General features: G+C 41.3%; 2 protein-coding genes across 2 annotated transcripts; both read left to right on the top strand.

Annotated features, from left to right (window-relative positions):
- Window positions 1–7,549: 7,549 nt before the first annotated feature.
- On the top strand, window positions 7,550–11,056 carry HSL1 (HAESA-like 1). The gene is made up of 2 exons (XM_087374349.1): window positions 7,550–10,258; window positions 10,472–11,056. Exons 1-2 carry the CDS (start codon window positions 7,648–7,650, stop codon window positions 10,843–10,845), a joined length of 2,985 nt encoding a protein of 994 aa, XP_087230475.1. The 5' UTR covers window positions 7,550–7,647; the 3' UTR covers window positions 10,846–11,056.
- A 667-nt stretch (window positions 11,057–11,723) lies between these two features.
- LOC147901484 (uncharacterized) lies at window positions 11,724–13,873 on the top strand. Its single transcript, XM_087375142.1, has 3 exons — window positions 11,724–11,770; window positions 12,142–12,616; window positions 12,866–13,873. Exons 1-3 carry the CDS (start codon window positions 11,724–11,726, stop codon window positions 13,871–13,873), a joined length of 1,530 nt encoding a protein of 509 aa, XP_087231268.1.
- Window positions 13,874–27,966: the final 14,093 nt, after the last annotated feature.

The raw sequence follows: 27,966 nt of genomic DNA, 5'->3' as shown, positions 1-27,966 counted from the left end.
AAGGAAAAGTCTCACAAGGTGTTGGATGGGAAAAACCACGTGATTTGAGGATCAAGATTTGAGTCACATGGTTGCATGTGGACTGTGGGATATAACTGAAGGATGAGAATTGAAACTAGAGGATTAGAAAGCAATGATCATTCTTACAACTTTAGATTTGGTGCCTCCACACATTCAACTCATGGAGACCTCAGTTGAGGCATTGACATTCCTAATAGACTTGTACAAGATGGTGAATAGAGTTCCCCTTGTATGCATCAAAATCAGCTATTCATGTTGAACATGGAAGAAGGTGACCAATGAGAGATCATCTAAGCAAGGTCTGAGTGTTAAAGGATCACCCCGGCCACTGCAGGTCAAAAGGTGGACAACAATTAGTTAGCCACTCTCATGAGGAACTAGTGAGAGATCGAAAGCATTGACCTTTGAGGGGTGTCCCTTGTTGGTCTAGGAGGAAGCAAGGCAAAGGTTACATGAGGATGATGGCAACAGGAAAGAGATCAATGTCACTACCAAAGGTAAAGTCAAGAGAAAACAGAGAAAGGCAGGCCTAGTTTAAAAAAAAGGACATTCTCACAAAAATAGTAAAAAGAAGAAGAAAAGGAAACAATTCTAGTATGCCTAATGGCAAGGGATTGTTAGAATAAATAGGCTGATCAAAAGCGAAAGCAAGAGGAAAAGTCCAAGGGAGAAGAGCGTGCAAAAGAGTCAAGTCATGTGATACAATATGAGTTATTCTTGGTGAGTACACATTGTAGTACCTTTATAAGATGCATAGATCTAGGTGTGATAGTGCTCATGTCCAATCTTGTGTCCAATATAGAGCAATGATCAAACAATCTAGGTTTCTAGAAGATAAGGAGGACATTATATGTTGCTCGGAGCATGTTGAGGACAAGGCCATATCCCTTATAGAGGATGAGAAATATGAAGATCACTCTAAGTTGGATTCTAAGTTAGTGACTTGTACTTATTGAAGTATTGACTCCAGAACTCATGTACAGTGTTGATTGGAGTACGTCATTGAGGTACCTCACTTGTTTTGATAGCAAGCAACAAACTAAAGATCAAGGCTATGTAATCTCCTTGCATTTATTTATATGATAATTATAGTAGTATGCTAGGGAGGGTGAAAAACTTATAGACAAGTATAAGAGAAATCTTCTTAACAGAGGCACTTGGAGCTTTCTATTGGTTGATGGACCTAGTTTGTATGTTTAGCTCTACACCATTGATACAAGTGTATGTTGGTATCCCGACTTAATTTCAATAAATTTCTCAAGTTGTTCCTAAGTGTTTTTGAAAGGGAGCAAATGGAGTATGTATGTCTTTGGGTCATTAAGGGCCCACAACATGGCAATGAGAGGGGGGTTGAAAAATAGGTTCCATTGTCCCACCTGTAAGCCCCCATATAAGGAGAGCACAAGGACATGATACCAGCTTAGGAATTGGAGGTTGGAGAGTCTAATGTGTGTGCATCAAGTTTGAATGCCCATGGTCAGATCTAGGTGGAGAGAAAGATCCAAGGTCAGCCATGTGAGTAGCATTATAGGCTACCATGTGGGTTGCACAATATCTAGGACTTGGGGCTAAAAATGGAGCTTTGAAAGAGGACATAACTATATAGATATTGTAGCAATAAGTACTAAATGTGTAACAATAGGTGCAATGGCAAGAACCGGTACAAAAGTACAAAAATGAACATGAAAGATGGAGTAGCATGTACAAAGGGCAATAGGTTGTACAATCAATGTGGGTACGATAGGAATGCTACAACAAGTATAGCATCATGTACAAAAGTTTTGCAGATCCAAGAAGGGGATGCATAGGTTAGCAAATGTGTATGTCAAGTGTAGCAGGTTGGAGCAAAGGCCGATAGGCTAGGCAATACATGGCACAATAGATAAGGGACTCAGGCAAGACCGCAACAAGTTGGTAGTATGGGTAGTCCCCAGATTGATAAGTAGCTAGGCAAAAGATAGGGCCTTATATAGGAATGGCTTGGCCGGATTAGTATATATTGGGCTGGCCCATAGTCTATGGCTAGTCTACTGGTTTATACACTACGTTGGCTAATGTAGGGGACCTAGAGCCCTCTATAAATAATAATGTTTGCGGGCATAAGAAAAACTTCAGGCTAAAAGCAACCCTCGCCCATTTAGGAGCAATACGTGGTGTATACCTATAGCTAGTAAGAAAATACAAGTTTGCTAGAGGGTGCTATCTAAGGAACTCACACAACAGATGCTCACTAGAGGCATGCAACTCGGGGAGTGTAAGGACAAAAGTAACAGTAGTATTCGTGCTCACCATGGGGCATCCAAGGCAGTTGATTACTACGTATTTTGGAACCTCTGGTGAACCTTACCTATAACGAATGCTTGGCTCAAATTTTGTGCAATATATTCTGAGATAGTTTAGACTATTCTACTATTGTCTATCTCCTGATTTTAGTGCTCGTGAGTTCTCTCTTGTGGACACAAAATGTTGAAGTTTTGAATTATAGCATTCCCTTCTCCTCTCAAGGAACCAGAATGACTGGATCTAGGACGAATATCCAAGTAGATTCCTATGTAAAATTTGAAGCAAAACCTATGTAGGATCTAAGAGCCCTTCTTTCTTTGTTCAATTGAATAATGCTTGCATTGTGTGATAGCCAGTTATAAAATCAAGTCAAGAATAATCTAGAATTAGACACACAAAGCATGTGGAATCATGCAAAATGAAAGCCATCTTTCTCAAAAAAATCTTGAATTGACTAGAATGGACAACCAACTAAAGGAGCATACTATTACTTGAAAGAATCTCTATCTCAAAGCTGATGGCTAGCATGCATAAGCTCAAACACGTTTGGAATAGGCCTTAACGGCAGAGAAGGCAACTTACAAAGCAACTTCAAAATAGAGGTGGCTCCTGTAGATACAGTTGGCCAGAGCTAGATAATATATTAGTACCAAAGAAACTACCCATTATAGAGTTGCATTACCAGTAGAGTGGTCAAAGTGTGAAAGCACTTGCAATATATGTTCCTCTAATGGTTTCCAGCTTAAAAGTGAGATGCCCCAAAATAGTGTGATACTAAGGAAATAGCTTCAAACAGATTCGTCTCCTCTACCCTATGCTATAGAACCTATATAGAGAGGCAAAATGACCTTAGTGGAGGTTGGAAATCTACTCACAGAACTCCCACATGGTGAAAACAAGCCTAGGTCATGAAGATGCCCTAACAAGTTTCGTCTTGCAACAAAAGAGTCTTTTGGTTGGTGATGGGGCAGATGAGTGGCAAACACAAAAAGCCAAGCACATGAGTGTGAACATCAAAGCAAGAAGTTCAAGACCTTATGCTCTAATACCAAATGTTGGAAACAATTGGTGAACGTATAGAGAAACAAGTTGTCTTGTAGGAATGTTGGTTACAATGAGAAAGACCAAATATCCTCTAAGGTACCCTAACCATAATATTAATCCCTTGGGGGGAAAACCTCATAACTAGAGGGTGAAAATCTCCCAAGGGTAGGTTCACACCATACTAGTCATTGTCTCACGCTATGGTCTTGCTTCTCAAGAAGTGATCATGCACAAAGAAAGTGATTGGTAATTTCTTCATGCACACAAGAAGTGTCTCTCTAACCGGATTATTTGACAAGATAGTTTTTTTCATAACAATTGTTAAGGACCCCTCAAATGCTTCAATGCCTATGTGTGTAGCAATAGAAGCGTTTTGTTGTTTTTGTGCTACTGTTCTCAAGTTTCTTGTTTTTGGTGTTTGGTTTTGGCTTCTTTTTTAAATTTGTGTTCTATTGTGGTCTTGCAAGTTGCAATTTGGTTAATTTGAAGGGATTGAGCAAGTTCATTAAGACTATGCTGGAGTCCATTGATTTTGTTGGGAATTTTAGTAACTGCAGTCTTCAAGCAGGTCTTACTACTGGGTTTTATGTCCCTATAAATGTTGCAATGAAGGTCATAGGCCACAAAAGAGCTAGGAATTTGTTGAAGTACGATAAAAGTGAGTTGGGGAGGGTAGAAACTGCTTTAGACTTGGTTACTAATCCTTATGACAAACATGGATATTTGGAGACAGATGATGATGTTTTGCAAAGAATTCTGGAGATGTATTGTAGGAACCTTGATGGCATTGTTTCTAGGAATTTCGAGGCTATTGGAGCTCCTGTTGCAAGTGGTACAAGTGTTGTTGATGGTGATGAGAATGTTGTTGTTACGAGATAATGATGGTGCTATTGGAAATATTATTTCTAGTCCTTTTCTTGTGGATCCTATTGTTGCTACTACAATTGGTTTGGTTCCTACCAATAGCGCTGTTGTTTTCACACTAATTCGGTTGTTGATACTGATTCTGTTCTTGCTGTTGGATACAAGACATTTGCTGCTGGTGTTTCTTTTTTTGGTGCTTCTAGTGGCAATGTTTTGGGTAATGTTACTAAGGGTGGTGGTGTTGCTATGGCCAATTCCATTCCTCCACTTGATACTATTGTATTTGGTAATGTTCTTATTGCGATTGGCATTGGTTATGGTGGTTAAGCTGGTTCTATTAGGATTAGTGGAGCTATAGCTTGGAATTTGTCTGATGACGTGAAGGATGATGTTTTTCTGAAGATGAGTGATATATGTTGGATGGAGGAGCTTTATCGTGTAGTTCATGAAAACTCTAGTGGTAGTTCTTTAGTTTTTGGTCATACTTTTACAAATTGTGTCTTTAGTATCAATGTGGATAGAGCCTCGGTGTTGAAGAAGAAGTGATGCTGGAGGTCTCGTAATGAAAACCTTTATGGAAACTTTTATGTTTGGAGGTTATACTGGAAACTTTAAAGTCTGTAGCCATTTATCCGCTTAAATTTTGATGTATGTTCTTTTAACTAGTGGAAATTCTATGTGGCTTACTCTTATTGGCTACATTATCTGCTGCTTGTCTTTATTCGTCTAAATTTTTTGATAACGTCTCATGTTTTGTTGCATCCTTGTCTATGGTTTTGCTCATCTATTACATTTGTGTTAATAGTCACCTATTTTTATGCTTATGTTTAGATAGGAGGTTCCTTCATTTTTTTGGATGTTTTGTGTCGTTGTTTCAGGTGTTGTTTTTTGGTTTTATAGGGTCATGATCGTGTGGCTCAGATTAGATCAGAGCCAGTTGTTCACAGATCATGAATGCCAAGTCTGACTAACGAATATTGTTAAGAGATTAGAAAATTTGCTTCCATGCCAAGTCTATGTAAGAAACTAATTGTTAGGTTATGGTTTTGTGAGTTTGAACACCAGTAGGTGTAAAAGAGGCAAACATGTGAAATGTGATAACTAGCAATGGTATTGCATTCGAGTATGATCAAAATTACTAGCTCATAAATGGAAATAAGTCCTCGCTAGCTCACTGATGAAGGAATATTTGAAGTGCCTATATTGCCAACTAGCCAGCTAGCTTGTTGTTGCATTAAGTAAGGGAAGTGAAAAATGTGATGAACTAGCCATCTTGTTGCACTTAGGTAGGGGAGAATAGTCATAATAATTAGGTAGGTGATTGATACAAATGAGTGGAAGCTTGCTTTTACATGAAGATTATATGAATGAAAAATTACAACAAGCACATTGATGTTGGGGTAGATGAGACCGAATTGATGATAAGCTAGCTTGTTTTGAATGTGAAAACATGAGTGGGAAATAAGAATCAAGTAGACAAAGAACATAAAACATGCCACAACAACTAGTCTGATGCTTAAAGAACACACTTGTGCTTTTGAGGAGTGGAAATAATAACCAAGGAGCTGCAATCAAATAAGGGGAGGAGAATAGCATGATAAACCTAGCTAGTTGCACTTGAGAACTATCCATGTGTCATGTAGGTAGTTATAGTAGGTGGTGGATTGTAGGTTAGGATATATCCTATTAGTTGGCTTGTGTCTCATGGTAGTGCCATGTGTTGAACCTTTAGATCTCATGAAGAGCCAAGATTAAATCCATGCATATGTTAGAAATCAAGGCTGCTATAGGTTTGTTTGCACCATGTGTCAAGCTTTCGAACCTTGTGAAGCAGGTGCGTGGACTTGAATTTTTGTTGTAGCTTATCGAGTAATACATCCTCTCATGGAATGTATGTGGTTGTTATGATAGGAATAAACAAAGAAATTCGATGAATAGTGATAAACCTGCACTAACTTTCACGAGGTCACTGTCAATTTTCAAACATTGAGGTTGTGCTTGTTACCTAGTGCCCACCCATGCCTTTTGAAGTACCACTGATTGCCTACACCAAAACCTATTTTGACCCACATTAACATGATCTCACAAGAGAATTAAAGCTGCTAGAAATGTTGACAAGCCCATAAGCAATGGACTTACAACCATATGTCATAGTCAAAGTTCTAACATTGAGACAATGCATGCCACCTAATGCCCAATTGCCACTTATATAGTGCCACCTCAAAATCTTTTTATACTATCCTACGCCCAAGCCACACTTGCATATGAGAGAGAGAGAGAGAGAGAGAGAGAGAGAGGTGTGACAAAATTTGAAGAATGCATTCTTGATAATATGGTGCACAACTAGTTGAATGTGTTAAAAACCCGATTGAAATCGAAAAATTTGGATTGGAATTGAAGGTTGCCTTTAATTTTAAAGGATAGAATTTGCATATTTTAGTTATAAATCTTGATCATTGTAATTTTTATGGATTTTTGTAATTTGCTCTTAGTTAAATCTTATTATTAAATTTGATTTTAACGGCTCAAAAAATATTTTTCTTGAGCACTCATATGGTGAGTGGTCTTAACGGGTGGTTGCTGGCTGGCTGGCTTGCTAAACGTTTTTTTTAAAAGAAGAAAGAAAAGAGTGAATTGTAATAAAGGACAAAGATACAACTAAAATGAGTATACGACGAAAATAATAGGTTCAATCTTTCCACAAGCAGTTTATTGCATTTTGCTTGCTAGTGCTATACGTCCCTTGGTTGGCATTGTGACGTGATTGTTTGGCATTGTGATGTGATCTTGCAACATCAAATGAGAACCAAGCGGACAAAATTCAACCGAGAACGTTAATGAAACTTTGGAGATATCCGTACAGACTGGGTCACATGTAATGAAAAATTGGAGGCAGAGCGTACAACCAAGCAAAAGCGGGACACAAGTTAATGCGTTGTGTGTCCTAAGTTAATGCGTTGTGCAAGGAAGGGGGGTTGGAAGTCGCAAGGCACGGTTGAGCTTTCCCTTGTCATTTTGCTGAATATAATCGAGACATAAAACGGTGATAGGGACGGTGAGACGGAGGGAGCTCGTAAATCAAAGCGGAGGGAAAAAGATGGGCGGGAGCGGTCAACAAAAACCCAAAGCGAAAGAAGGGACCAGCCACCAACCCACGAAGAGAAGTCTACCTACCGGATCCACACAAACGCTCATGATGATGATGATGATGCATCATAATGGAGCTGTGAGAAAAAACCAGGTCCGTCACAGTCTTTGCAGACTTGGAAGCTTCGCACAAACCACAGCAGTGAGCATCAGTTCCATGTGAAGAAGGCTAGAAGCTAATAATAAAAGTGCTCACACAACTGTTGAGAGTTGAGAGCTCTTAATGCTGTCTTCTTAAACACCATCATATCCATCATCATCAGAAACGGAAGAGGAGCCTGGAGCACCATGGCTGCTCTACTTCTGCTCCTGCTCCTCCTCCTCCTCCCTTTCACCTCCGCCTCCAATCAAGAAGCTCAGCTCCTGCTCCTCTTCAAATCCCACCTCCAAGACCCCCACTCCTTCCTCCGTGACTGGCTCCCTTCCTCCTCCGATCCTTGCTCCTGGAAGGGTGTCTCTTGTTCCCATGGCTCCTCCGTCTCCTCCCTCAACTTCTCCTCCTTCGGCCTCTCCGGCTCCTTCTCCCCCGACCTCTGCCTCCTCCCCAATATCTCGTCCCTCGACTTCTACTACAATAACTTCGGTGGCCCTTTCCCTTCTTCCCTCCTCGATTGTACCCGCCTTCGCCACCTTAACCTCTCCCAAAATCTCTTCGTCGGTCCCCTCCCTGATGCCATCGATCGATTGCCTTCCCTCCAAGCCCTCGACTTGTCTTACAACAACTTCTCCGGAGCTATCCCCCCCGCTTTCGGTCGCCTTCCGGAGCTGCTCGAGTTGGACCTGTTTGCCAACCTGCTCAATGCCACCGTCCCCTCGCATCTCGGGGGTTTGGCTAAGCTCCAGTTCTTGCGCCTTGCCTACAACCCCTTCTCACAGGGTCCCCTCCCTGCCGAGCTTGGCAATCTCACGGAGCTTACATACTTGTGGTTGGCCGGTTGCAACCTCACAGGCCCCATCCCAGACACCCTCGGCAAGCTCCGCAAGCTCACAAACCTCGATTTGTCCAGTAACATGCTGTTCGGAAACATCTCGGCAAGTATTTTCGAGATCACAAGCTTAACTCAGTTAGAACTGTACCAGAACGAACTGGAAGGGCAAATCCCTGAGAACATCGGAGACCTCACCGCACTTGTCAACCTAGACATGTCCAGCAACAAGCTCACCGGCCCGCTCCCTTCTGGTGTATCGCAGCTGCAGAAACTCGCCAGCCTTCATCTAAACGACAACGGGCTCTCAGGCCCTTTGCCTAATGGATTGGCAAGCCTTCCAGCTCTGACAGAACTCTCCTTGTTCAACAACAATTTCACGGGGACTGTGCCGCAGAATTTAGGCCATGAGTCTAAGTTAGTGGTGTTCGATGTGTCGCATAACGATTTCTCTGGTCCTTTGCCACCGTATCTGTGCACAGGAGGTGCTTTGATGGTTTTTGTAACGATGTTCAACGGTTTCGATGGCTTGATTCCGTCGACGTATGGTGATTGTCCCAGCGTGCAGCGCATGCGGCTCAACAGCAACAACCTCAGCGGGCGAGTGCCTTCAGGCTTGTGGAGTTCCCCTTCTCTTTTCATTCTGGAACTCAGCAACAACCGTCTCGAAGGGAGCATCTCGTCCGATGTACGCCAGGCAAGCAATCTTTCGATCCTCCGATTAGACAACAATCTTTTCTCCGGGAGGTTGCCTCCTGAAATCGGGAGCGTGTGGAACCTAACTGCGATCTCGCTTTCCCACAATCAATTCTCAGGAAGTATCCCTAAAGAGATCGGGAACTTAACGCGTCTCTCTAATCTCTATCTCCAGTTCAACTCGTTCTCCGGCGAAATCCCACCGGAAATCGCCTCATCCACTCGCTTGAGCATTGTTGATTTCGCCTTTAATCAGTTATCCGGTGCCATCCCGGATTCGCTAGGAAATCTGCCAGCTATCAACTCTCTCGACCTGTCCCATAACCAGCTTACCGGAGACATCCCCCCTTCTCTCGCAAAGCTAAGCTTGACTAGCTTCAATGTGTCTTACAACCGCCTCGTAGGCCCAGTGCCAATGGGCTTCATAGACAAAGCTTTCGATTCCAGTTTCATGGGCAATCAGGGTCTGTGCGGGGAGCACTTGATCGGAGTGATGGATTGCACGTCTCGCGGCAGTCGAAACCCGAGACTATTGCAAGCAGTTCTCGCGGGGACGTTTGCTGCAGCGGTTATCCTTCTTGTGGTAGGCTTGGCCTGCCTGTACAAATTGCACAAACCTCTGTTTATGAGTTCGGTGAAAAGACGACGCAAGTTGCAGAGGTCGTCGTGGAGCGTGACGTCGTTTCACAAGCTGGGATTCAGCGAGTACGAGATTCTAAGCGGCTTGGATGAGGATAACGTGATAGGGAGCGGGGGTGCGGGCAAGGTATACAAGACGACGCTGAGGAATGGCGAAACTGTGGCCATCAAGAAGCTGCTGGCAAGCAACGACATGGGAGAGGGCAAGAACGATCGCGGGTTCAAAGCAGAAGTTGCAACGCTGGGGAGGATCCGGCACAAGAACATCGTGAAGCTGCTGTGTTGTTGCTCCAACAAGGACGCCAACCTGCTGGTTTACGAGTACATGCCCAACGGAAGCTTGGGAGACCTGCTGCATGGAACTAAGGCAGGCATTTTGGATTGGAGTAGCCGCTACAAAATCGCCCTGGGTGCAGCGCAGGGCTTAGCTTATCTCCACCACGATTGTTCTCCCGCGATCGTTCATCGCGATGTCAAATCTAACAACATTCTACTCGACGCCGATTTCCAGGCTCACGTCGCTGATTTCGGCGTGGCCAAGGTGATGCATCATCTGCACCCTCTTGGCGACGACGCTGTTATGTACGATCCGTCTCTGATGTCGGGAGTTGCAGGTTCCTACGGTTACATCGCTCCAGGTAAGGCGAATCACAGCACTCATGTGCATCTCTGCCGTCTCTGCATCTTCCAAGTACAGGTTTTCCAGTCTTTGAAATTTGAAAGATTTTTCGAGTCGCGTTTTTTTTCCTGGGGTCAATTCCGATGCGCCCAGAGAAAGTTCGCTTTCGCAGTCAAATGCAGCAATATACGGAGGCTGATACTCTTGGCTTTGGCTTGTGGTGCGCACACAGAGCACGCCTATACGACCAAGGTGACGGAAAAGAGCGACACCTACAGCTTCGGCGTCGTGCTGTTGGAGCTGGTGACAGGGAAAAAGCCGGTGGTGCCAGAGTTCGGGGACAACACGGACATAGTAAAGTGGGTGTGCAGCAAATTATCGAGGCAGGAAGGGATGCTGGAGGTGCTGGATGCGAGGCTAGCGGATTCAAGCAAGGAGGACATGCTGCTATTGTTACGAGTAGCTCTGCTGTGCACAAGCGGGCTACCAGTGAACAGGCCAACCATGAGGGAGGTAGTAGAGATGCTGCTTGAGGCCAAACCCCAGCTCAGATGCAAAGCTGCTCTTGCTAACAACAAGAAACCCCAGCAGGTTGCTGCTGCTTAATTAGATTACTACTCCTCTGTTGTAATATTCCACAGTACCCAACAACAACAGTACCTACACTTGTATACTCAAAAGTTCCGTAGATTTTGCCCATTTTTGCTCCGGGATCCATCCCCTCTCGCTGGCTCGCAAAGCTGCCATGCTTTTTGACTCTTCTTTCTAAGCCTTGTAAGTATTTTGCTCCCATCCACAAATATAATCAACTCCTTTTGTGCAGTAAATCAACTTTGTAAGCTGTTTGAGTCAGCTTTGCTACCCCAACCTCAATGAAGCAAATTAGTTTCCAAGGGAGCAAACTAATCGGAGGGAGGGACGGGGAGCTAGTAGGGGAGGAAAGAAAGAAATTTATGAAAAGTCTTGGGGTCTATAAGGCTAGTTATACTAGGATGCAATGGCAATTGTGAGAAAAAAGGGTAAACCAGATTTGTTTATTACCTTCACCTGCAACCCAAAATGGTCAGAAATATCTGAAGGATTGTTGCCAGGTCAAAGAGCACAAGATCGCCCAGATTTGACAACCCGTGTATTTTATAAAAAACACAAGGATCTGATGCAGTCGATTATAAAGCATGATTTGTTTGGAAAAGTTGTTGGGTACGTATGTGTGATTGAGTTTCAAAAGAGAGGTCTTCCGCACTCACACATACTATTGATTTTGGAAGGTGCATTCAAACCTACTCAGGTTGGTCACTATGATCAATTGGTATGTGCAGAAGTTCTAGATAAAACCCTTTTCCCTGAGTTGCATGAGATTATTGCACAATGCAATGTTCATGGCCCATGTGGTGTACTTAATGTCTCTACTCCTTGCATGTTTGATGGCAAATGTAGTCGTCACTATCCACGTTCCTTCTCTCCGTCTACTGTGGTGGGTAACGATGGTTACCCTATCTACATGCGTCGAGATGATGGTAGAAAGATACGGGTGAAAGAGGGTATAGTGGATAATCGTTGGATTGTGCCATTCAATCCTTTCCTCTCTATGAAGTACAAGGCACATATCAACGACGTTGAAATTTGTTCCACAATTACTGCAGTCAAGTATTTATATAAATACGTGTATAAGGGACATGACAGAGCAACCGTCAGGATGCAGATAAATCGTGTGGAAGGACAAGGACAACTACACAACCCAGTTGATTGTGGAATTGATGAGATAAACTATTACCTAGATTCACATTATGTATCAGCATCAGAAGCATGCTGGCGCATTTATGAGTATGATATGCATGATGAAAAGCCAGATGTACAAAGGTTGCAAGTCCATCTTCCGATGTTGAATAATGTGATATTCAGAGATGATGATGATTTGCACAATGTGGTCGATAGGGAACAGAACAGAAAGACCAGCCTCACAGAATGGTTCACTTACAACCGATTGCAACATGATGCAGATAATTTGCTTTACAGTGACTTTCCATGCGAGATGGTTTGGAACAAATCCAATAAAAAGTGGTCTAGAAGAAGGCAGGGCAATAGCATTGGTCGGATGTATAACATTTCTCCATCTACTGGTGAATTATATTTCATGCGTATGCTACTTAACGTTTGCAAGGGTTGTAAGTGTTTTGATGACTTGCGCACTTTTGATGGGCAAGTTTACCCTACTTTCAAGGCAGCATGTATAGCTAGAGGGTTATTGGAAAGTGATGAGGAATGGTTTATTTGCATGCAAGAGGCCGTTTTACATCAAAATAGCACACAGTTGAGGCACCTTTTTGTTGCAATTTTGACTTTTTGTGAGCCAACATCTCCAGGAATTTTGTGGGAAAGATTCTCATACGATCTATCGGATGATTTCTTCCATGCATTCGAATCAAGTATGGTTGACCGTCGTGGATTGGCACGGAAGGAGGCTCTATGGCACTTGGAGCATATTCTCCAACAACATGGGAGAAGGTTGGTAGAGTTTGATGGATTGCCTACCTTGGATAGATCATGTGTATTGGCAGCTACAAATGTTCTATTGCAAGAAGAAAGAATGTTTGATTTTGAGAGTGAGGCACGACTTGGTCAACAGATGGAAAGTACCTTAAATCATTGCCAGCGGACTGCCTTCGATCAGATTCTGACAGCGGTCTATGCAAATGTTGGTGCGATGTTTTTTCTTGATGGTCCAGGAGGATCTGGAAAGACTTTCCTATACAATTGTTTGCTTTCTAGGTTGCGTGGGGAGGGGCATGTCGCTTTAGCATGCGCTTCTTCTGGGATTGCAGCGTTGTTACTAAGTAATGGACGCACATCACACTCGCGGTTCAAGATACCACTGGATTTGGATGCCACCAGCAGTTGCAATATAAAGGTTAACAGTCATCTTGCAGATGTTCTGAAGATAGCAAAGTTGATAATATGGGATGAGGCACCTATGACTCATCGATTCGCATTTGAGGCACTGGATAGGACGCTGCAAGATATCATGTCAAATGACCAACTATTTGGTGGAAAGGTGGTGTTGTTAGGGGGGGATTTTAGGCAGGTCTTGCCAGTTATTCCCAAGGCAAGACGAGAAGATATTGTCAATTCTACATTGTGCCACTCAAGGATTTGGAGATGCATCAAGGTATTGAAGCTGGTACAGAATATGCGGGTTATTCAGGAAGGTGATAATTCAATAGAGCAGGAATTCATACAATGGGTGTTAGATATTGGAAATGGAACTAGCAGGCATATAAGAGAAGACACTGTTGCAATCCCATCAAAGATGCTTTTAAGGACAAACTCTATGGAAGGTCTGATTGAGTGGGTGTATACAGGACTTACAAGGGTTGTGGATTATGCATCGTATTTTCGAGACTGCGCTATTCTCGCACCTCGAAACCTTGAAGTTGATGCAGTCAATGCTACTGCACTAAAGGTAATGCCCAGCGAGGAAAAGGAGTATCTAAGTGCAGACTCAGTAGAGAGCTCATGTGGAGATTCTTTTTTGTTTGCAGTAGAGTATCTTAACACGCTCGATTTTGGTGGTGGATACCCACCTCATCGGCTGGTTTTGAAACAAATGCTCCCCTCATTTTGTTGCACAATCTAAATCCTCGACAAGGATTATGCAATGGGACTCGGCTGATATGCAAAGAGTTCCACACGAAGGTATTGGAAGTTGAGATTATCACTGGTACCAATGTTGGAGATAGGATGTTCATTCCAAGAGTAACTTTCATTCCCAGTAACTTGAAACTTCCATTCGATATGAGAAGAAGGCAATTTCCTGTTCGGCTAGCATTTGGCATGACGATAAACACACGAGTGAACGGGAGAATACAACAAGCGACGAATTCTGTCACCAATGAGGGTATGCTTGAGTGATCATAGGCGGGCCTATTCACACCGGTGCCCCTTCGTGTAGGACAAGGGCTAAAGTAGCAACTAGGTTTTCGCTCCAAAAAACCCAGATGTGTGAACCCAAATTGGCATTGGCTGCCACCTTTGCAAGAACAAGCTCTTAGCATGCCCATTAAAGAACAGCTATCCTTGTTGTTGCCACCTCATCTCCACTCTCAAAGATACACCACGTCCCCTAAAAAAGAGCAAGGTGCTTCCATTCCTTTGGCCCTACTCTTGAATTCAAGCAAATTGATAAACATTGAACTCATCATGCCATACTAGTCATTTACCATGCATACACGATAAAATGTCCTATGAACCCAAAAATGTCAAGGATGTCAAACAAGCTTGAGAAAGGATTGGAAGTTGAGAGGTCCAACCAATCACGCTCCTATTCTACTTTATCATAGAGATGCACTTAAAAAGAGCATGGTTTCCTAAATGCGCAAGATTTGGGAGTGCAAGCACTTGGAATGTGCCACCTATGCATAGATTCCTTCCTTTATCAACTTATAGGAGTGGCGAAGAACGTGTCAGAAGGCTTTCTCCCAATTCCTCTTCTTTCCCTCATCCCTTAGTTGATCGGTGAGCTGCTTGACAACCTACTGATGCTTACTTGTGAAAAATCGAGCATCTGCTAACCATGTTTCTATGGAGATAGGGGCATAAGCACACTCAATGTGGGGAATAACACTAATCAAAAGCAACTTCTCTCCCAATTCCACTTGATCGGTGAGGCTTGATACCTGGCACTTAAAGTGGTGCTACTCCTTGGTTTGCTTGACAACCTACTGATGCTTAGTTGTGGAAAATCGAGCATCTGCTAACCATGTTTCTATGATGGGGGCATGAGCACACTCTGTGGGGAATAACAATGATTGAAAGCAACTTCTATTACTTTAGAAAAGAGGTTTGTGGTTCATTTACTTCGATCGCAGGTTGCAATGGTACTTGTGGAACAAGATTCATGGTACTCAACCCTATCTCTCTCTCTCGCCTCAGCTCTAGATGCTAGCCTCTATCCAAAGTTTGAGCAACAAACTATTGCTAGCGACAATGAGCTGCAAGTTCCATCTTAATTTGAGATTTGCCTTGAGGGTTCCTAGATTTGCATTAAATAAAAGGACAAGCATCACTTCCTTCAAAATTTCTTTACAATTCTTCACAATGCGCCTATCATGCTAGGCCTTCAGTCATCGTTGAATCACTGCTAGTGTGTCGGTGTGTGCATGTGATTTTTAAAAATGGCATTCACATCAAGCTAGGTAAGATTCAAGCTATTGAAAAGATGCTAAAACCTGAGAATCTTACGTAAGTTAGGTCGTTTTTGGGGTTTATTAGCTTTTATAGGAGATTTATGAAAGATTTTACAAAATTTGTTGGCCATTTGTATGTGTTGACCAAGAAAGATACTAAGTTTTAGTGGACCAAGGAAGTAGCTATAGCTTTCCATGATTTGAAAAAATAGGATGCTGAAACACCCATCTTGTAGCACAATTGAGGTGGGACAATATTTCAAGTTTATGTAGATGCATCAAGTTATGTCATTGGGATTATTATGGCTCAATAAGAAGGGAAACTAGATTACTTGGTTTAATATGCATATGCTAGGTTTGAGACACATGTGAGTGCTATGTGGCAACATATTGTAATCACCTCCTTGCATGTGAGACACTTGGAGGTCGAGTGCTTAGTGAAGGACAAGTGGGCTCTTCCATTTGCCTATTTAAGGTTTTGTACATGAGTGTGTGAGACATCTATGTGAATTGTATTCTCTTTGTGAACAATAGAAACTTCGCGTTGCTTTGTGACATCTTGCCTCCATCTCTCATTCCAAGTTTCTCTTTAGATCTCTTCCTAAATGTTTAACAATATGTACACCTACATCTCATTCATAGAATGCATGGCTTTGTCCTCATGTATCCCATATGCATGGGGCCTTGTCAAGATTGGACTCATGGTGGCACACCATCATGGCAAGATGTATTAAATGTCTAGTGAGGATGGTCAAGAGGCTCATGGCATGGTCACTACAACCATGGGTATCTTGCAATGCAGCATGGCATTTGACAATGAGTTTGGACATTTTTCCAAAAGACCAACCAAAAGCAAAACAATTCTAGCTATCATGTTCTTCGATGAATGTATACTTTTGTAATTCAATATTTTGAAGATTAATCTTATACACATTTATAAACTTTAACATACTTTTCAAAGTGTCAATGGTTTTTTTGAACTTTAATATACTTTTCAAAGTGTCAACAGTTTTTTGAACCTGCTCCTCCATGCAAACTTTGAGAAACTGTGAATCTTTTCCTTGCAAGTCTGCTAGAGATGATGCTAAGAGACTTCAATTCAAGGCAAAAATAGTCATTGTAGAAAAAAAGAAAGAAATTTAAAAAAGAAAGTTTATTATGGTGCCCATGTGGAATCCAAGGCCTACAAACCATCTACATGTCCGAGCATACCAACTCCTAAAAAAGTTTTTGGGAACTTTTAATAAGAGGGAATGAGTTTGAAAGAGTATTTGGGAACTTTTTATAAGCTACCAGTAATATCGAAAGGGTAGGAAGGGAAATTTGTAAGTTATGGGACTGGTTCTTATTTTATCATGTGTGACAGGGGTCCGGATTGATGCAAGAGCCCGGGGCACCAGTGCCATTGGGAGCACGTCAGGGTTCAAGAGTACGATGGGGGTTGAGGGCGATGTAGGTGCATGACAGGGGGATTGGGGAAGTGATGAGGTCTGGACCAATGTGGGAGTTCGAGGGGCCAATGCCAAGGTTCGGGAGCGATGCATGTAAGCATACTTATAACTCAGGTTGAGTGCAACTATAGTACTACTGGACGAGAAGCACTTGGCATGATTTATACTATGCACAATTTTTGACACTCTCTACTTGGTAATCAATTTGTCTTCTATGTTGTTGGTCATCAATGGCATTGGGTCGGTTTTAACTTAATCTGAAGGGAACATAGATTTTTCAATCTTCTATGTGAACCAAGAACATGCATAGACAATTAGATTTAAAAGCTTGGCATTACACGTTAATTGGTGGTCATTTGTATTGACAAGGAGACAATGGCATATTAGATAGATGAATATTGCCAGATGATCGGGAAGTAGTTCTCACTAAAGCTCATTTTAGGCCTATTGGTGGACATTTTGCTTGGGACTTAATAGCTTGGAAAGTACTCCAAGCTAGGCTATGGTGGGAAACCTTATTTAAAGATTGTTATGCCCACTATGCTAGATGTGATATAAGCCAGCGAACATGCTGAATGCTTTCAAATGATCATATGCCCCTTCAACCAAGTCAACCCTGGGAATCTTTTTAGAGATGGGACTTGAATTTTATGGGTCTGATCAAGACTGCCCAATATATACAAGAGCAAGTATGTATGGTAGCCATAGACTATGCAACCAAATTCACCAAGACAGGAAGTACTCCTTGGTGAGATTGGGACACCAAGCTCCATGTAGCCTTATGGGCAATTTTGGGCCCAAAGAGGCTTTGTAAAGCAAATCCCTTATTTTGGCTCCTCGTGCTTTAATGAATTATTATTAATACTCTAGATGAGGCAGTGTGAGCCACTCATCTAGGGGGGGGGATTGTATCTAGTCTACTTATCACTATGATTGTGTGATTGTCTTCTTCATCTCTAATTGATTACTTGGTATTTTGTGTGGAAGAGTTTTCCCTTTCGGTTTCATTGGTATTAGGCTCCAAGGCTTGTGGGAAAGATTGAGAAAGGAAAGCCCCCTTGAGTACTTTGTTGGAGAAAGGGAGAGAGAAGTCTAGGAGGACAATGCACATGAAGATTTGCTCGTCAGAATCATGTGTGTGCCTTCTCTCTCTACTTTGCACATAGCCCTGTTGTAAGCTGGCAACAGTCCTTTTGAGCTGCCCCTATGATTCATTATTTTCCTAGCTCTGCCCGCACATCTGCCATTTCATTGCCTCAAGCTACAGATTACTCTATGCACTTGTAAGCAAATCAAACAGGCTTTAAAAAAAAGAGGGCCTACTTGTAGCTCGTGTTGAAGAATAACGTTGACAACACTAGATCCTAGAAGCCTCTGCTTGACTCATTGCATGTGCTATTCTATCCCTGGTTGACTAATGACAAACTATCCTTGGTTGACTAATGACAAACAAACTGGTCAAAAGGGCTCTGCAACACTTCTGTTGCCCTCATAGCTTTTTGGTGCCAGTCTGCCAAAGTTCATCATCCCCGACTCCCAGCGCTAGGACCAACTCTCCAATCTCAGGCCTTAAATCTCTAGCCACATACTAATTTACACAACAATATGGTCAGGATTATGATGGGTCTTACGCTTCAGTAGAGCAAAGATGGATTCCATGTGGTTCTAAATATCACTAGCGACACTTAGCAAATGGAATGTGTACCAGCTCGATGTCAAGAATGCTTTTCTCGATGGTTACCTAGATGAGGAAGTCTACATGCAACAACCAATAGGTTATGTTGAACTAGAAAAAGAGAATCACGTTTACGATCTCAAGAAAAGTCTCTACGGCTTAAAGCGAGCACCCAAAAGTTGGTACAGTAGAATCAACAAGTATTTTGCTAATATGGGATACATAAAATCCAATATAGATCATACTCTTTACTACAAAGTTCAAGGGGAAGACATCACTATTGCACTAGAAAAAAGAAGAAGAAGAAAAAAAGAGAAAAAGGAAGGTCCCTTTTTGGGTGTGAAAGGAAGAATGGAATGCCAAAAGAAGCTTGGATCAACCTATACCCTTCCACAAGAAGATAAGGTTTGACATAAAGCCTTTCTTCAAATCTAAATCTAGTTTTTCTCCATAGAAAATAGATTCTCCTTCGAAGCTGAATGGTGGAAATTTCCAAAAGAAGGAAATAAGGTGCTACAAGTGCAACATGGTGGGACATATAGCAATTAAATGTCCAGAGAGAAAGAAGACTCCAATGGCAAAAGTACATACGATCAAGAATAAAGTAGCCAAGCAAGAGGGAGACATGACACCAAGCCACTCTAGAGGTGGAGGTAATTATACTTGTCATGCTCTATTGAAAATGAAAGATTTCATAACAGCAAAGAAGTTGTTATTCTACATGATGACAGTAGTACACATGACTTCATGGAAATAGATTCGGCAAAGATAAGACTAGAGTCATCCCCATCTCATTATAAAGTTAAAGCTACTTTCACCAAGATGAAGTATAATTGCATTTGAGAAGTTAAGGATCTAGAGATTTCAATCAAACCTTACAAAGATAGACGAGACTTCCTAGTAGCACCCCTACAAGGAGTTGATATCATCTTAGGAATGCCATGGAGACATCAGTATAATCCTAAAATAGATTATGACTCACATCAGATGTGGATTGAGAAGGATAAACAAGAAATATGTTTAAAGAGTTCCATGAAAACTGAAATCAGTCTTTTACTCAATCATACACAAGCCAAGAGAGCAATTAGGAAACATGAGGAAACATATTTGATTTTGGTGAATACGGTAACAATGACTACTCAGCCAAATACCAAGCCTACACACCAAAAGTTTCTTTCTCAAATTTTTGATTGTTTCTTAAAGGATCTATCACGTGGGTTACCATGTTCTTAACCTGAAGATCATAGGATAGAAATCCTACTAGGTAATACTCCACCTTGCAAGGCTCCTTATAGAGCCAACCAGCTAGAACGAAAGGAAATTCAAAACAAGTGGAGGAATCAATACAAAGAGGATTGATAAGACCTAGAAGTTCTCCTTATGGGCACCTATCTTGTTAGTCAAAAAGAAAAATGGAACCTATCAAATATGCATAGACTACAGTGCACTAAACAAAATCACAGTGAAGAACAAATACCGAGTCCCTAGAAGGTCTTTAGTGAGATTGATCTTAAATCTGGTTATCATCAAGTTCGTATGGTAGAGGAGGATATATACAAGACTTCCTTTTGAACTCAAATGGGACATTATGAATTCCTAGTTATGCCTTTGGGAATAACAAATGCTTCAACTACTTTCAATAGAATGATGAATCAAATCGTTCTTAAACACCAAGATTGTGTGGTAGTATTTTTCAATGATATTTTAGCGTTCAGTAAAGACATTGAGGAGCATAAGAAACATCTAAAGTTAGTCTTTTCAATTTTGAAAGAAAATCAATTGTACATAAATCCTAAAAAGAGTAGTTTCTTTCAAGATCAAATAGAGTATTTGGGTCACATAGTATTTGCCGATGGAGTTTTGAATAGATCCAAAGAAGATTGAATGTATAGTCACATGGCCAAAACCCTGAGATATACATGAATTAAGATCATTATTGGGATTGTGTAGCTTCTATAGGAAGTTTATCAAAATTTTCGTATTCATTCCACATCCATTGACAGACTTCTTAGAAAAGCTAAGCATTTCTTATGGACCAAACATCAAGATAAATACTTTGCAGTTGTGAAAGAAGCTCTCATGCAAGCTCTTGTGTTGCAACTACTAGATTTTTCTAGACCATTCTTTGTAGTTGTAATCAATGCTCGTGGATATGGAATTGGAGCCGTGCTTAAACAAGATGGACATCCTATAGCATATGGGAGCCAAAAATTAAAACCAACAGAATGTAATTATAGTACATATGATAAAGAATTAACCATTGTTGTGCATGCCTTATGAATCTGGAAACATTATTTCATGGGAGCTGAGTTTCTTATCAAAACTGATAAACAAAGTATCAAGCATTTGTCGGCTCACTCACTAATATTCGATAGGCGCATCAAATTGTCATCATTTATACAAGCTTTCAGCCCATGATTCAGTATTAGCCTAGTAAAGAGAATGTAGTTGCTAATGCTCTCAGCATAAAGCCAAGTATAATCACATCACTGCTGTGGAAATCCAGCCTTTCAAAGGAATGAAGAATTCTTATCAAGGGGATCCAGAATTTTCTAATATATGGAATAAATTAGAGAATAATAATTGGAATCCTATGTTCAAATATTCTTGCAATGATGTATACCTCTTTTATCAAAAGAAATTATGCATCACTCAATTCTTTAGACAAATTATAATGGAAGAAATGCACCAACCACCATATATGGGACATAGGGGAGTGACTGCCACTTTACAAGTGATAGAAGAGAATTTCATTGGCCTACTATAAGGAAAGATGTGGTTAAGTTTGTTGCTGAATGCATCATTTGTCAGAAGATCAAGATATAGATGAAAGACTCGTAGATTGCTAATGCCTTTGCCTATTCCTATGCAATCTTGGGAACAAATATCCATGGATTTCATAACAAGTTTTCCTACTACAGCAAATCAAAATGATATGATATGGATGATAGTGGATCACTTTAGTAAGCAAGCCTATTTTATCAAGCACATATTTGCTCATCATTGCTCCAAAGATCATAGTGTTTGATCAAGATTGAAGTTTTGCAGTAATTTTTGGACTGCATTATTTCATAATCTAGGCACTAAGTTAGATTTCTCCTTAGCTTTTCATCCAGAATCCAATGGACAAACTGAAGTCACAAATAGTACTATTATGGACATGCTAAAAGCTTATGTGGGAATTCAACCAAAGACTTGGGACAAATATCTTAACCTCATACAATTTGCTTACAATAATACGCCTCACTTTGTAACTAGAAGAGCACCTTTGAGATCAATTATAGGAAATTTCTATGTATTCCTATCACACGATTGACCCATAGAGTTGAAGTAACAGATGCATTTACCCAAACCTATAAATATATTCTCAAAGAGGCTAGAGAAGCTATTTCAATTGCTCAAGAGAAGTACACAAAGCAAGCTAATAAGAAACACATGCTTTTTAAAGGAGGTGATTATGTTCTCCTACGGATAGAGAAAAGAAGATTGAAGAGCGTTGAGAAATGGCCAGTAACCAAAATGTCCCCACGTTTTTATGGACCCTTCAAGGTGATTCAGAATATGAATGATCTAGCATATAGGCTTGAGTTACTAGATAATTGATAAATATGTAATACTTTTCATATTAGCCTCTTAAAGCTGTTCAAAGAACCTCTACCTAATCATCTTATTTATGAAGAGGCTCCATTGATTGTTGATGAAGAAGAAGTCTTAGAACCTAAATGTATTGTTGATCATTAACAAATCTCGACCCGAAAAGGAAATGTCTACCAAAATTTGCTCAAATTAAAGAATCATCTGAGAGATGATGATCAGTTGCGATTCTTTTGAGCTTTTCCAAAACTCATCAGTTCCTATAATCAAACATGCAACTGAGGCCAATTGCAATACAAGCAAGAGGGATGTTACAAAATTTGTATTTTTGTTTTTTTTTACTTTGGATATTATTTTATTTTAGTCAAGTGTGACTATTCCATAGGAGCACACTGGGCACAGCAGGGGTTCTAGTGGATGCTTTGTGTGGTTTATGCCTAACTAGCTTGTGTTTTGCCATGCTAGATGTTCAGTTTTATGGGTGATTCCATGTTAATACTGATGTTGCTAGTGTTACTGGTGTTGTGCTTGATTATTGTACTTTGAGCGTGGCTATGTTGGGAACGGCTGATTTGGTGATTTGTTCAATTGATTTTTAATAACTAATGTAATTGGTGGCTTGCATATAGATGACGGAACTAATGGTGAGGATTTGGGACAAGTATCTTAGCCTGTGCCCCCGGTCAATATTATTGCTTGGACCTCGGTATGCCCCCATCCTTGCCATTAGTCTCGAACATCACCAGTGCTAAGGCTTTTGCTTCTGCAGTCATGATAGTTTCTACCTCCACCCCTATTATTTCTACCTTAGCAAGATGGTAATGCATTTAGGGGATAACATGAGGGAGAATCCCCAAAATGATAAATCCTTAGGTTCCCAATGTCCCAAATAATAAAGGCTTCAACCTTAGAAGTAGCTAGGGATGCAAGCATGACTCCCAAGGTGCTCAACATGGAAGAGTTGGCCATGGGTCTATAAAACAAGTTAAGCCGATAATGGAAGATAGAAGCACCAAAAAATGCTCCTAGCAACCCCCATCTATTTACACAAAGAGATAACATATGGTGTGGGGTATGCAAAGGAAATCATCCCACTAAGGAATGCCCTCGTCTTAGAGCCAGGCCAGCACTCTCCTATGCCTATTGTGTTCGTTGGGGAAATCATGACACTTCCCAATGTCATTATTCTAGGGTCATTCCTAAACATGTGTATCGATAAAGGCTGCACATACCATTGCCTTCACCACCCAATCCAACCAATTAGGCACAATTGGCAATACAAGGAGCCCCATCAACCAATCAAGGGCAATTTAGGGCTCAAAATATTTCATTACCCCCGCTAGTAGTACTGGGACCTCAACCACCACCACCACCACCACCACCACCATGAATTACTCCCTTGAATCAAATATTGGTGGAAGAGATACCTAGTGATTGGGGAGACCCCAAACCTACCTATGATTGGGGAGACCACAAACCTACCTTCAGTGGAAACAAATATCTCCAAAATGGTGACAATGCAAATCGGTCTAGCATTATAAGTCACTACATTATACAAGATGACCAATACATTCCGGTCTACCAAACCCCACCAATTTCTCAAAAAATGGGATATATGAACAACTTGGACAAGACACCACCCATTCAATGCCATACTTGTCAAGGGCCACACCCAGCCAATGAGTGCCCATATAAGGGACAATCTAATTAGCCAATCAGATGTGCACCAGTGGCTAATACACCACCGCCATTGTGCACTGGGTGTAATGTGGACCATCTTTTTAAGGATTGCTTGATGAGAAGGCCATCTAAGTCCACAAGCCTTAACTTGTTAAGCATTGAGAGAGGCCAAGTGTCATCAGTATCCTTGAATGTAATCACAAGGTTGCGAGCTAAAGCCCTTAATAAAGAGCTTCACAAACAAGCCAAAAGGGATAAACTAGCATGTCACAGCCTAGAGAGGCAAGTGAATCAACACAAGTAAGCATCAAGGGTGCAAAAAAGATTGGGAAGGGACACAATAAGGTCATCATCTAAGATGGGTCGGATGAAGACACGACCTCCCTAGCAACATCTTCCTCTAGTGATACTTTCTCAAATGGTACCAGCAACAAGCACCTGCATGAGGCAAATGAAGGAACAACAAGGGCTTCATCCCATGGCCAAGCCACAACACCTAAGGGTCACGGTGAATATCCCAACCCATAGGTGGGGAAATAATGTCTCACTAAGGCGCATAAATTGGTATGCAAGTGCCAAGAGGAATGTGAGCAGAGGCCTAAGGCAAGCAAGAGTGCTTATACAATTCATCCAAGATAAGAGATAACCACTCAAGCCTCAAAAGCCTTGTAAATGCCTAAAAGGGTAGATGAAGAAGTTGTGTTATTCCCTTCAATAGAGGGATCCATCCTAATGCAGCAGATGTTTGAAGAAGACCCCACCTTGTAACAACTAAAGGAGGATGACAACATGTCCTTATATGGTTGAGAAGAGTAAAAAATTAAGCAGGGCACCTATCAATGGTCCTCGAGACATCATAGGATTAGCCTCTTTTTTCTCCACAAAGGTGGAGATGCCTATTGTGACATTGCTCCGAGGCAACCCAAGCCTTTGGAGATTCCTTTGTGATTGGATGAATAGGCAAATAGTGACACCCCTGTCCACTAATGTTGAGGATGTTGAATCTCCTTGCAATCAAGCTCAAGACCTTCCAAGAGTGCCTATCAACAAACTAGGCCAATACTTTGACCTTGAAGACTCTAGATGTGCTCCTATACCTGAGTTAAAAGACTCACTAAATTGGATGCATACACAGGTCACAATAGATCTGCCAAGTATGAAAGGAACTCAATGTATGCACCTTGGCAATGATAAACCTACCATCATTACACCTTTTTACACTATAAGGACGATACTACCTAATCAAGTTGAACCTGAAATTGATAATGTTATTGATCTTAATGAGATAGATATGACTCCATCTCAACTTTGGGTAGAGTTGACATCAACTGGTGCAACATGCCGAATACAAGCCATGGCAGATTGGCGAGAGCAAGCAAAAACCTCATCTCCTGGGAGACATTAAATCATCTTGGCCAGGTACACCTCGAAGTATGTGATTCTAAAATTCAATCCATAGAGGGTACCTCTATTAAGGTTATTGGACAATTACATTGTGCCTTGCAAGTTTTTTGTAGCTCCTACAAGTACCTTAATGGAAGCTGCCATTCTTGGTAAAAGCTGGATGCAAGACACAAAGGGTTATTTGGTGATGAATCATCCCATCAAGATGCAGCAATCTCTAGCCAAGGATCAACATCAGCAACTACTTCCACCTCCCCACCTCGACAAGGAAGCCACCAAGGAAGAAGATAAAGACAAAAGGCAACCAAGCAAATATGGGTCCAAAAGGATCTACTCAAGGCTCAAGGATACTTTGAGGGTGAATCTTATTTTTGGATTCCAAATAAACCTCGACATATAAAGCCACCCCCTCCTTTAAACATCGAGCCTCATCATTGCCAGACACCCCCTCATGTAAACAACAAAACTCAACATCAAAGAAGAAGACGACGCCATCCCACAAGGAAGGTATATTACCAATGGGTTCCCACAAGACTACATTGGACTCAAGTACTTCCAAGTAAAGCCCTTAATGAAATATAATCCATAAAATGGATTTTAAAGGAACTTCAATGCAGAGAAGCAAGAGAAAATGTCATGCACAACTCTAGACGTTCAAACATGGCATGTCAAAGACATAATCTGATGAGAATCGATTAGAAGTCCCACTCAAATCAAATATGGGACTTAAGAGGAGCATGAGAATTCATTTTACTTACTCTGCTAACACTAACACCACTTACTACTAGCACCTTCTTCCTAATAACTTACCCCTTAGATTCTTCTTTTTCTTTTTCTGATTCCTTCTTTAAATGGTCACAGTACTCACTCGGCTCACTCAAACCCTAAGGTGTTAGTTCCAAAATAATTACTCATCTATAACAAGGAGCCACTGCATCCCTTTGCTTCAAATGGACCAAAAGAAGATTCAGCCCAGTGCACAAGAAAAACTACTTTGCATGATCTTCATTGACAATACTCCAACAACCATGAATGTTGCACAATCCAGAGGACTGGATCGATATCAGGAAGGGGGGCATGTTAAAAATTGATTAGTTAACAATATGCCACTGGTAGTTAGTGATGTGATTTGATGGATAGTGGCAAGTCCGTAGAGCCAGGATTGTGTCTTGGAGCTAGATGGGCCCAAGAGGATGGTAAAAGAATGAGAAGAGAGAGTGGTATAAAGAGATTTGGGTTGACCCTCCCTTCAAAAGGTGACATGTATAAAAGGCTAAGTGGTTGCCTTTGGTCTTTATTGTTGTATGCACAAGTTTGGAATACAAGCTCCCTCTTCTCTTGCAAGAGAGTTTTTTGGTGTTCTCTTGTTTCCCTTGTAGTGCCTTTGTGTTTGCCACTCCATCCCCCTTCATTCCTCCCTTCCCCTCTCCTTCTCCCTCCATTCTCCCATATCCGCTCCTCCCTCTCTTCTCCCCCTTCCCTCTTTCTCTCATGGAAACACATTGCAACAATCCCAGAGCCGCTTGAGTGACACTTGCGAACAACTCGTGCTTTGCATTACTCTCACAAGGAGTAGCTTGAAGTGGAGGCTCCATTAGCATTCCTTCAAGATCCCCATGACACGTGAGTCGCCGTAGAGACTACACAATGGGATTTTAATCTTGTTACTAAACTTACACTTGTATTAAAGCTTATGCCCATTAAAGGATTGAGCCATCCCAATATGAAAACTAGCAAGGTGTGACTCCATGAAATACTTGCTCCCCTTCACTTATAAAAGGACTCCATTAATTACATTGATGTTAATACATGAGAATTAAATAGTTGATGATGCTTCAACAACTGGCAAAACTTGACACAAAACAAGTACATTATCATGAGGAATGATCTACAAACACATTAGTTAGCATTTCTTTCTCAATTATATTTTTCATGGTTGCAAAGAATTGTGACATTTTTATCAATGCTAAAAAATTGGCACTTATTGTAATTAGAATTTCTTATTATCTTTTGGGGCATTGTTTATTTTTATTGGGGGGAACCTAATGTCCTCCAATAGTTTGGTCACCTATACTTCCCATCTCCAATCATATGGTCTTTCCAACTAGGCTATTCACGTGAAGTTGTTGTGAAAAAGAGGGTTTTAATTTCTTACCCTCGCTCCATTAAAAAATAGAGGGACATCCTCATTCATCACTCTCCCCCAACCACTAAACTTTCCCTCCCCTCTCCTCCCCCATGTTCCACTAATTAATACAATTTTGAATTATTAGGCATATTGAGTTAATAATATCCTCAGCCTTGTAGAGCGGATTGAGTAGATGTATAATCGATTCGTGCAACTACACACAATGAGGAGGAGGAGGAGCCCTATATGCATTTGCAAGAGGATGAAGAGGGAGAGTATCACGACAAGGGAGAGGAAGAGGATGAAGAGGGAGAGTATCATGGCAAGGGATCAGAAGACGATGAGAACGAAGGTGAGGAGAGGGATGTGTGGTGAGGAAGGGGATGATAATGATGAGTAGGCTTGCTCAATAAGATGATAAGGTTGAAGATGAGGAGAGGGATGTGTTGGGCAGAGGGAAAGATAATGATGAGTAGGCCTGCTCCTATGTTTAGCAAGGAAGATTGAGTAAATGTACAATCAATTCATGCAACTATATACAACGAGGAGGAGGAGGACTAAACAAATTTGCATCAGAGTTTAATGAAGAGGAAGAGGATGAAGCGGGAAAGA

This window comes from Dipteris shenzhenensis, chromosome 5 (assembly GCF_047967505.1).
Source record: "Dipteris shenzhenensis isolate YYH24624 ecotype China chromosome 5, Dip_SZ_1.0, whole genome shotgun sequence".
In the NCBI taxonomy this organism is placed as follows: domain Eukaryota; kingdom Viridiplantae; phylum Streptophyta; class Polypodiopsida; order Gleicheniales; family Dipteridaceae; genus Dipteris; species Dipteris shenzhenensis.
This window is presented reverse-complemented; position numbering and strand designations above follow the sequence as displayed.

Bases quoted from the DNA above. Each gene is read 5' to 3' on its own strand.
- HSL1 (XM_087374349.1), top strand. From the start codon at position 7,648: ATGGCTGCTCTACTTCTGCTCCTGCTCCTCCTCCTCCTCCCTTTCACC. The intron at 10,259-10,471 runs GTAAGGCGAATC...GTGCGCACACAG, and splicing joins CTACGGTTACATCGCTCCAG to AGCACGCCTATACGACCAAG.
- LOC147901484 (XM_087375142.1), top strand. From the start codon at position 11,724: ATGGTTACCCTATCTACATGCGTCGAGATGATGGTAGAAAGATACGG. The intron at 11,771-12,141 runs GTGAAAGAGGGT...TGTGATATTCAG, and splicing joins ATGATGGTAGAAAGATACGG to AGATGATGATGATTTGCACA. The intron at 12,617-12,865 runs AGATTCTCATAC...CTTGGTCAACAG, and splicing joins CTCCAGGAATTTTGTGGGAA to ATGGAAAGTACCTTAAATCA.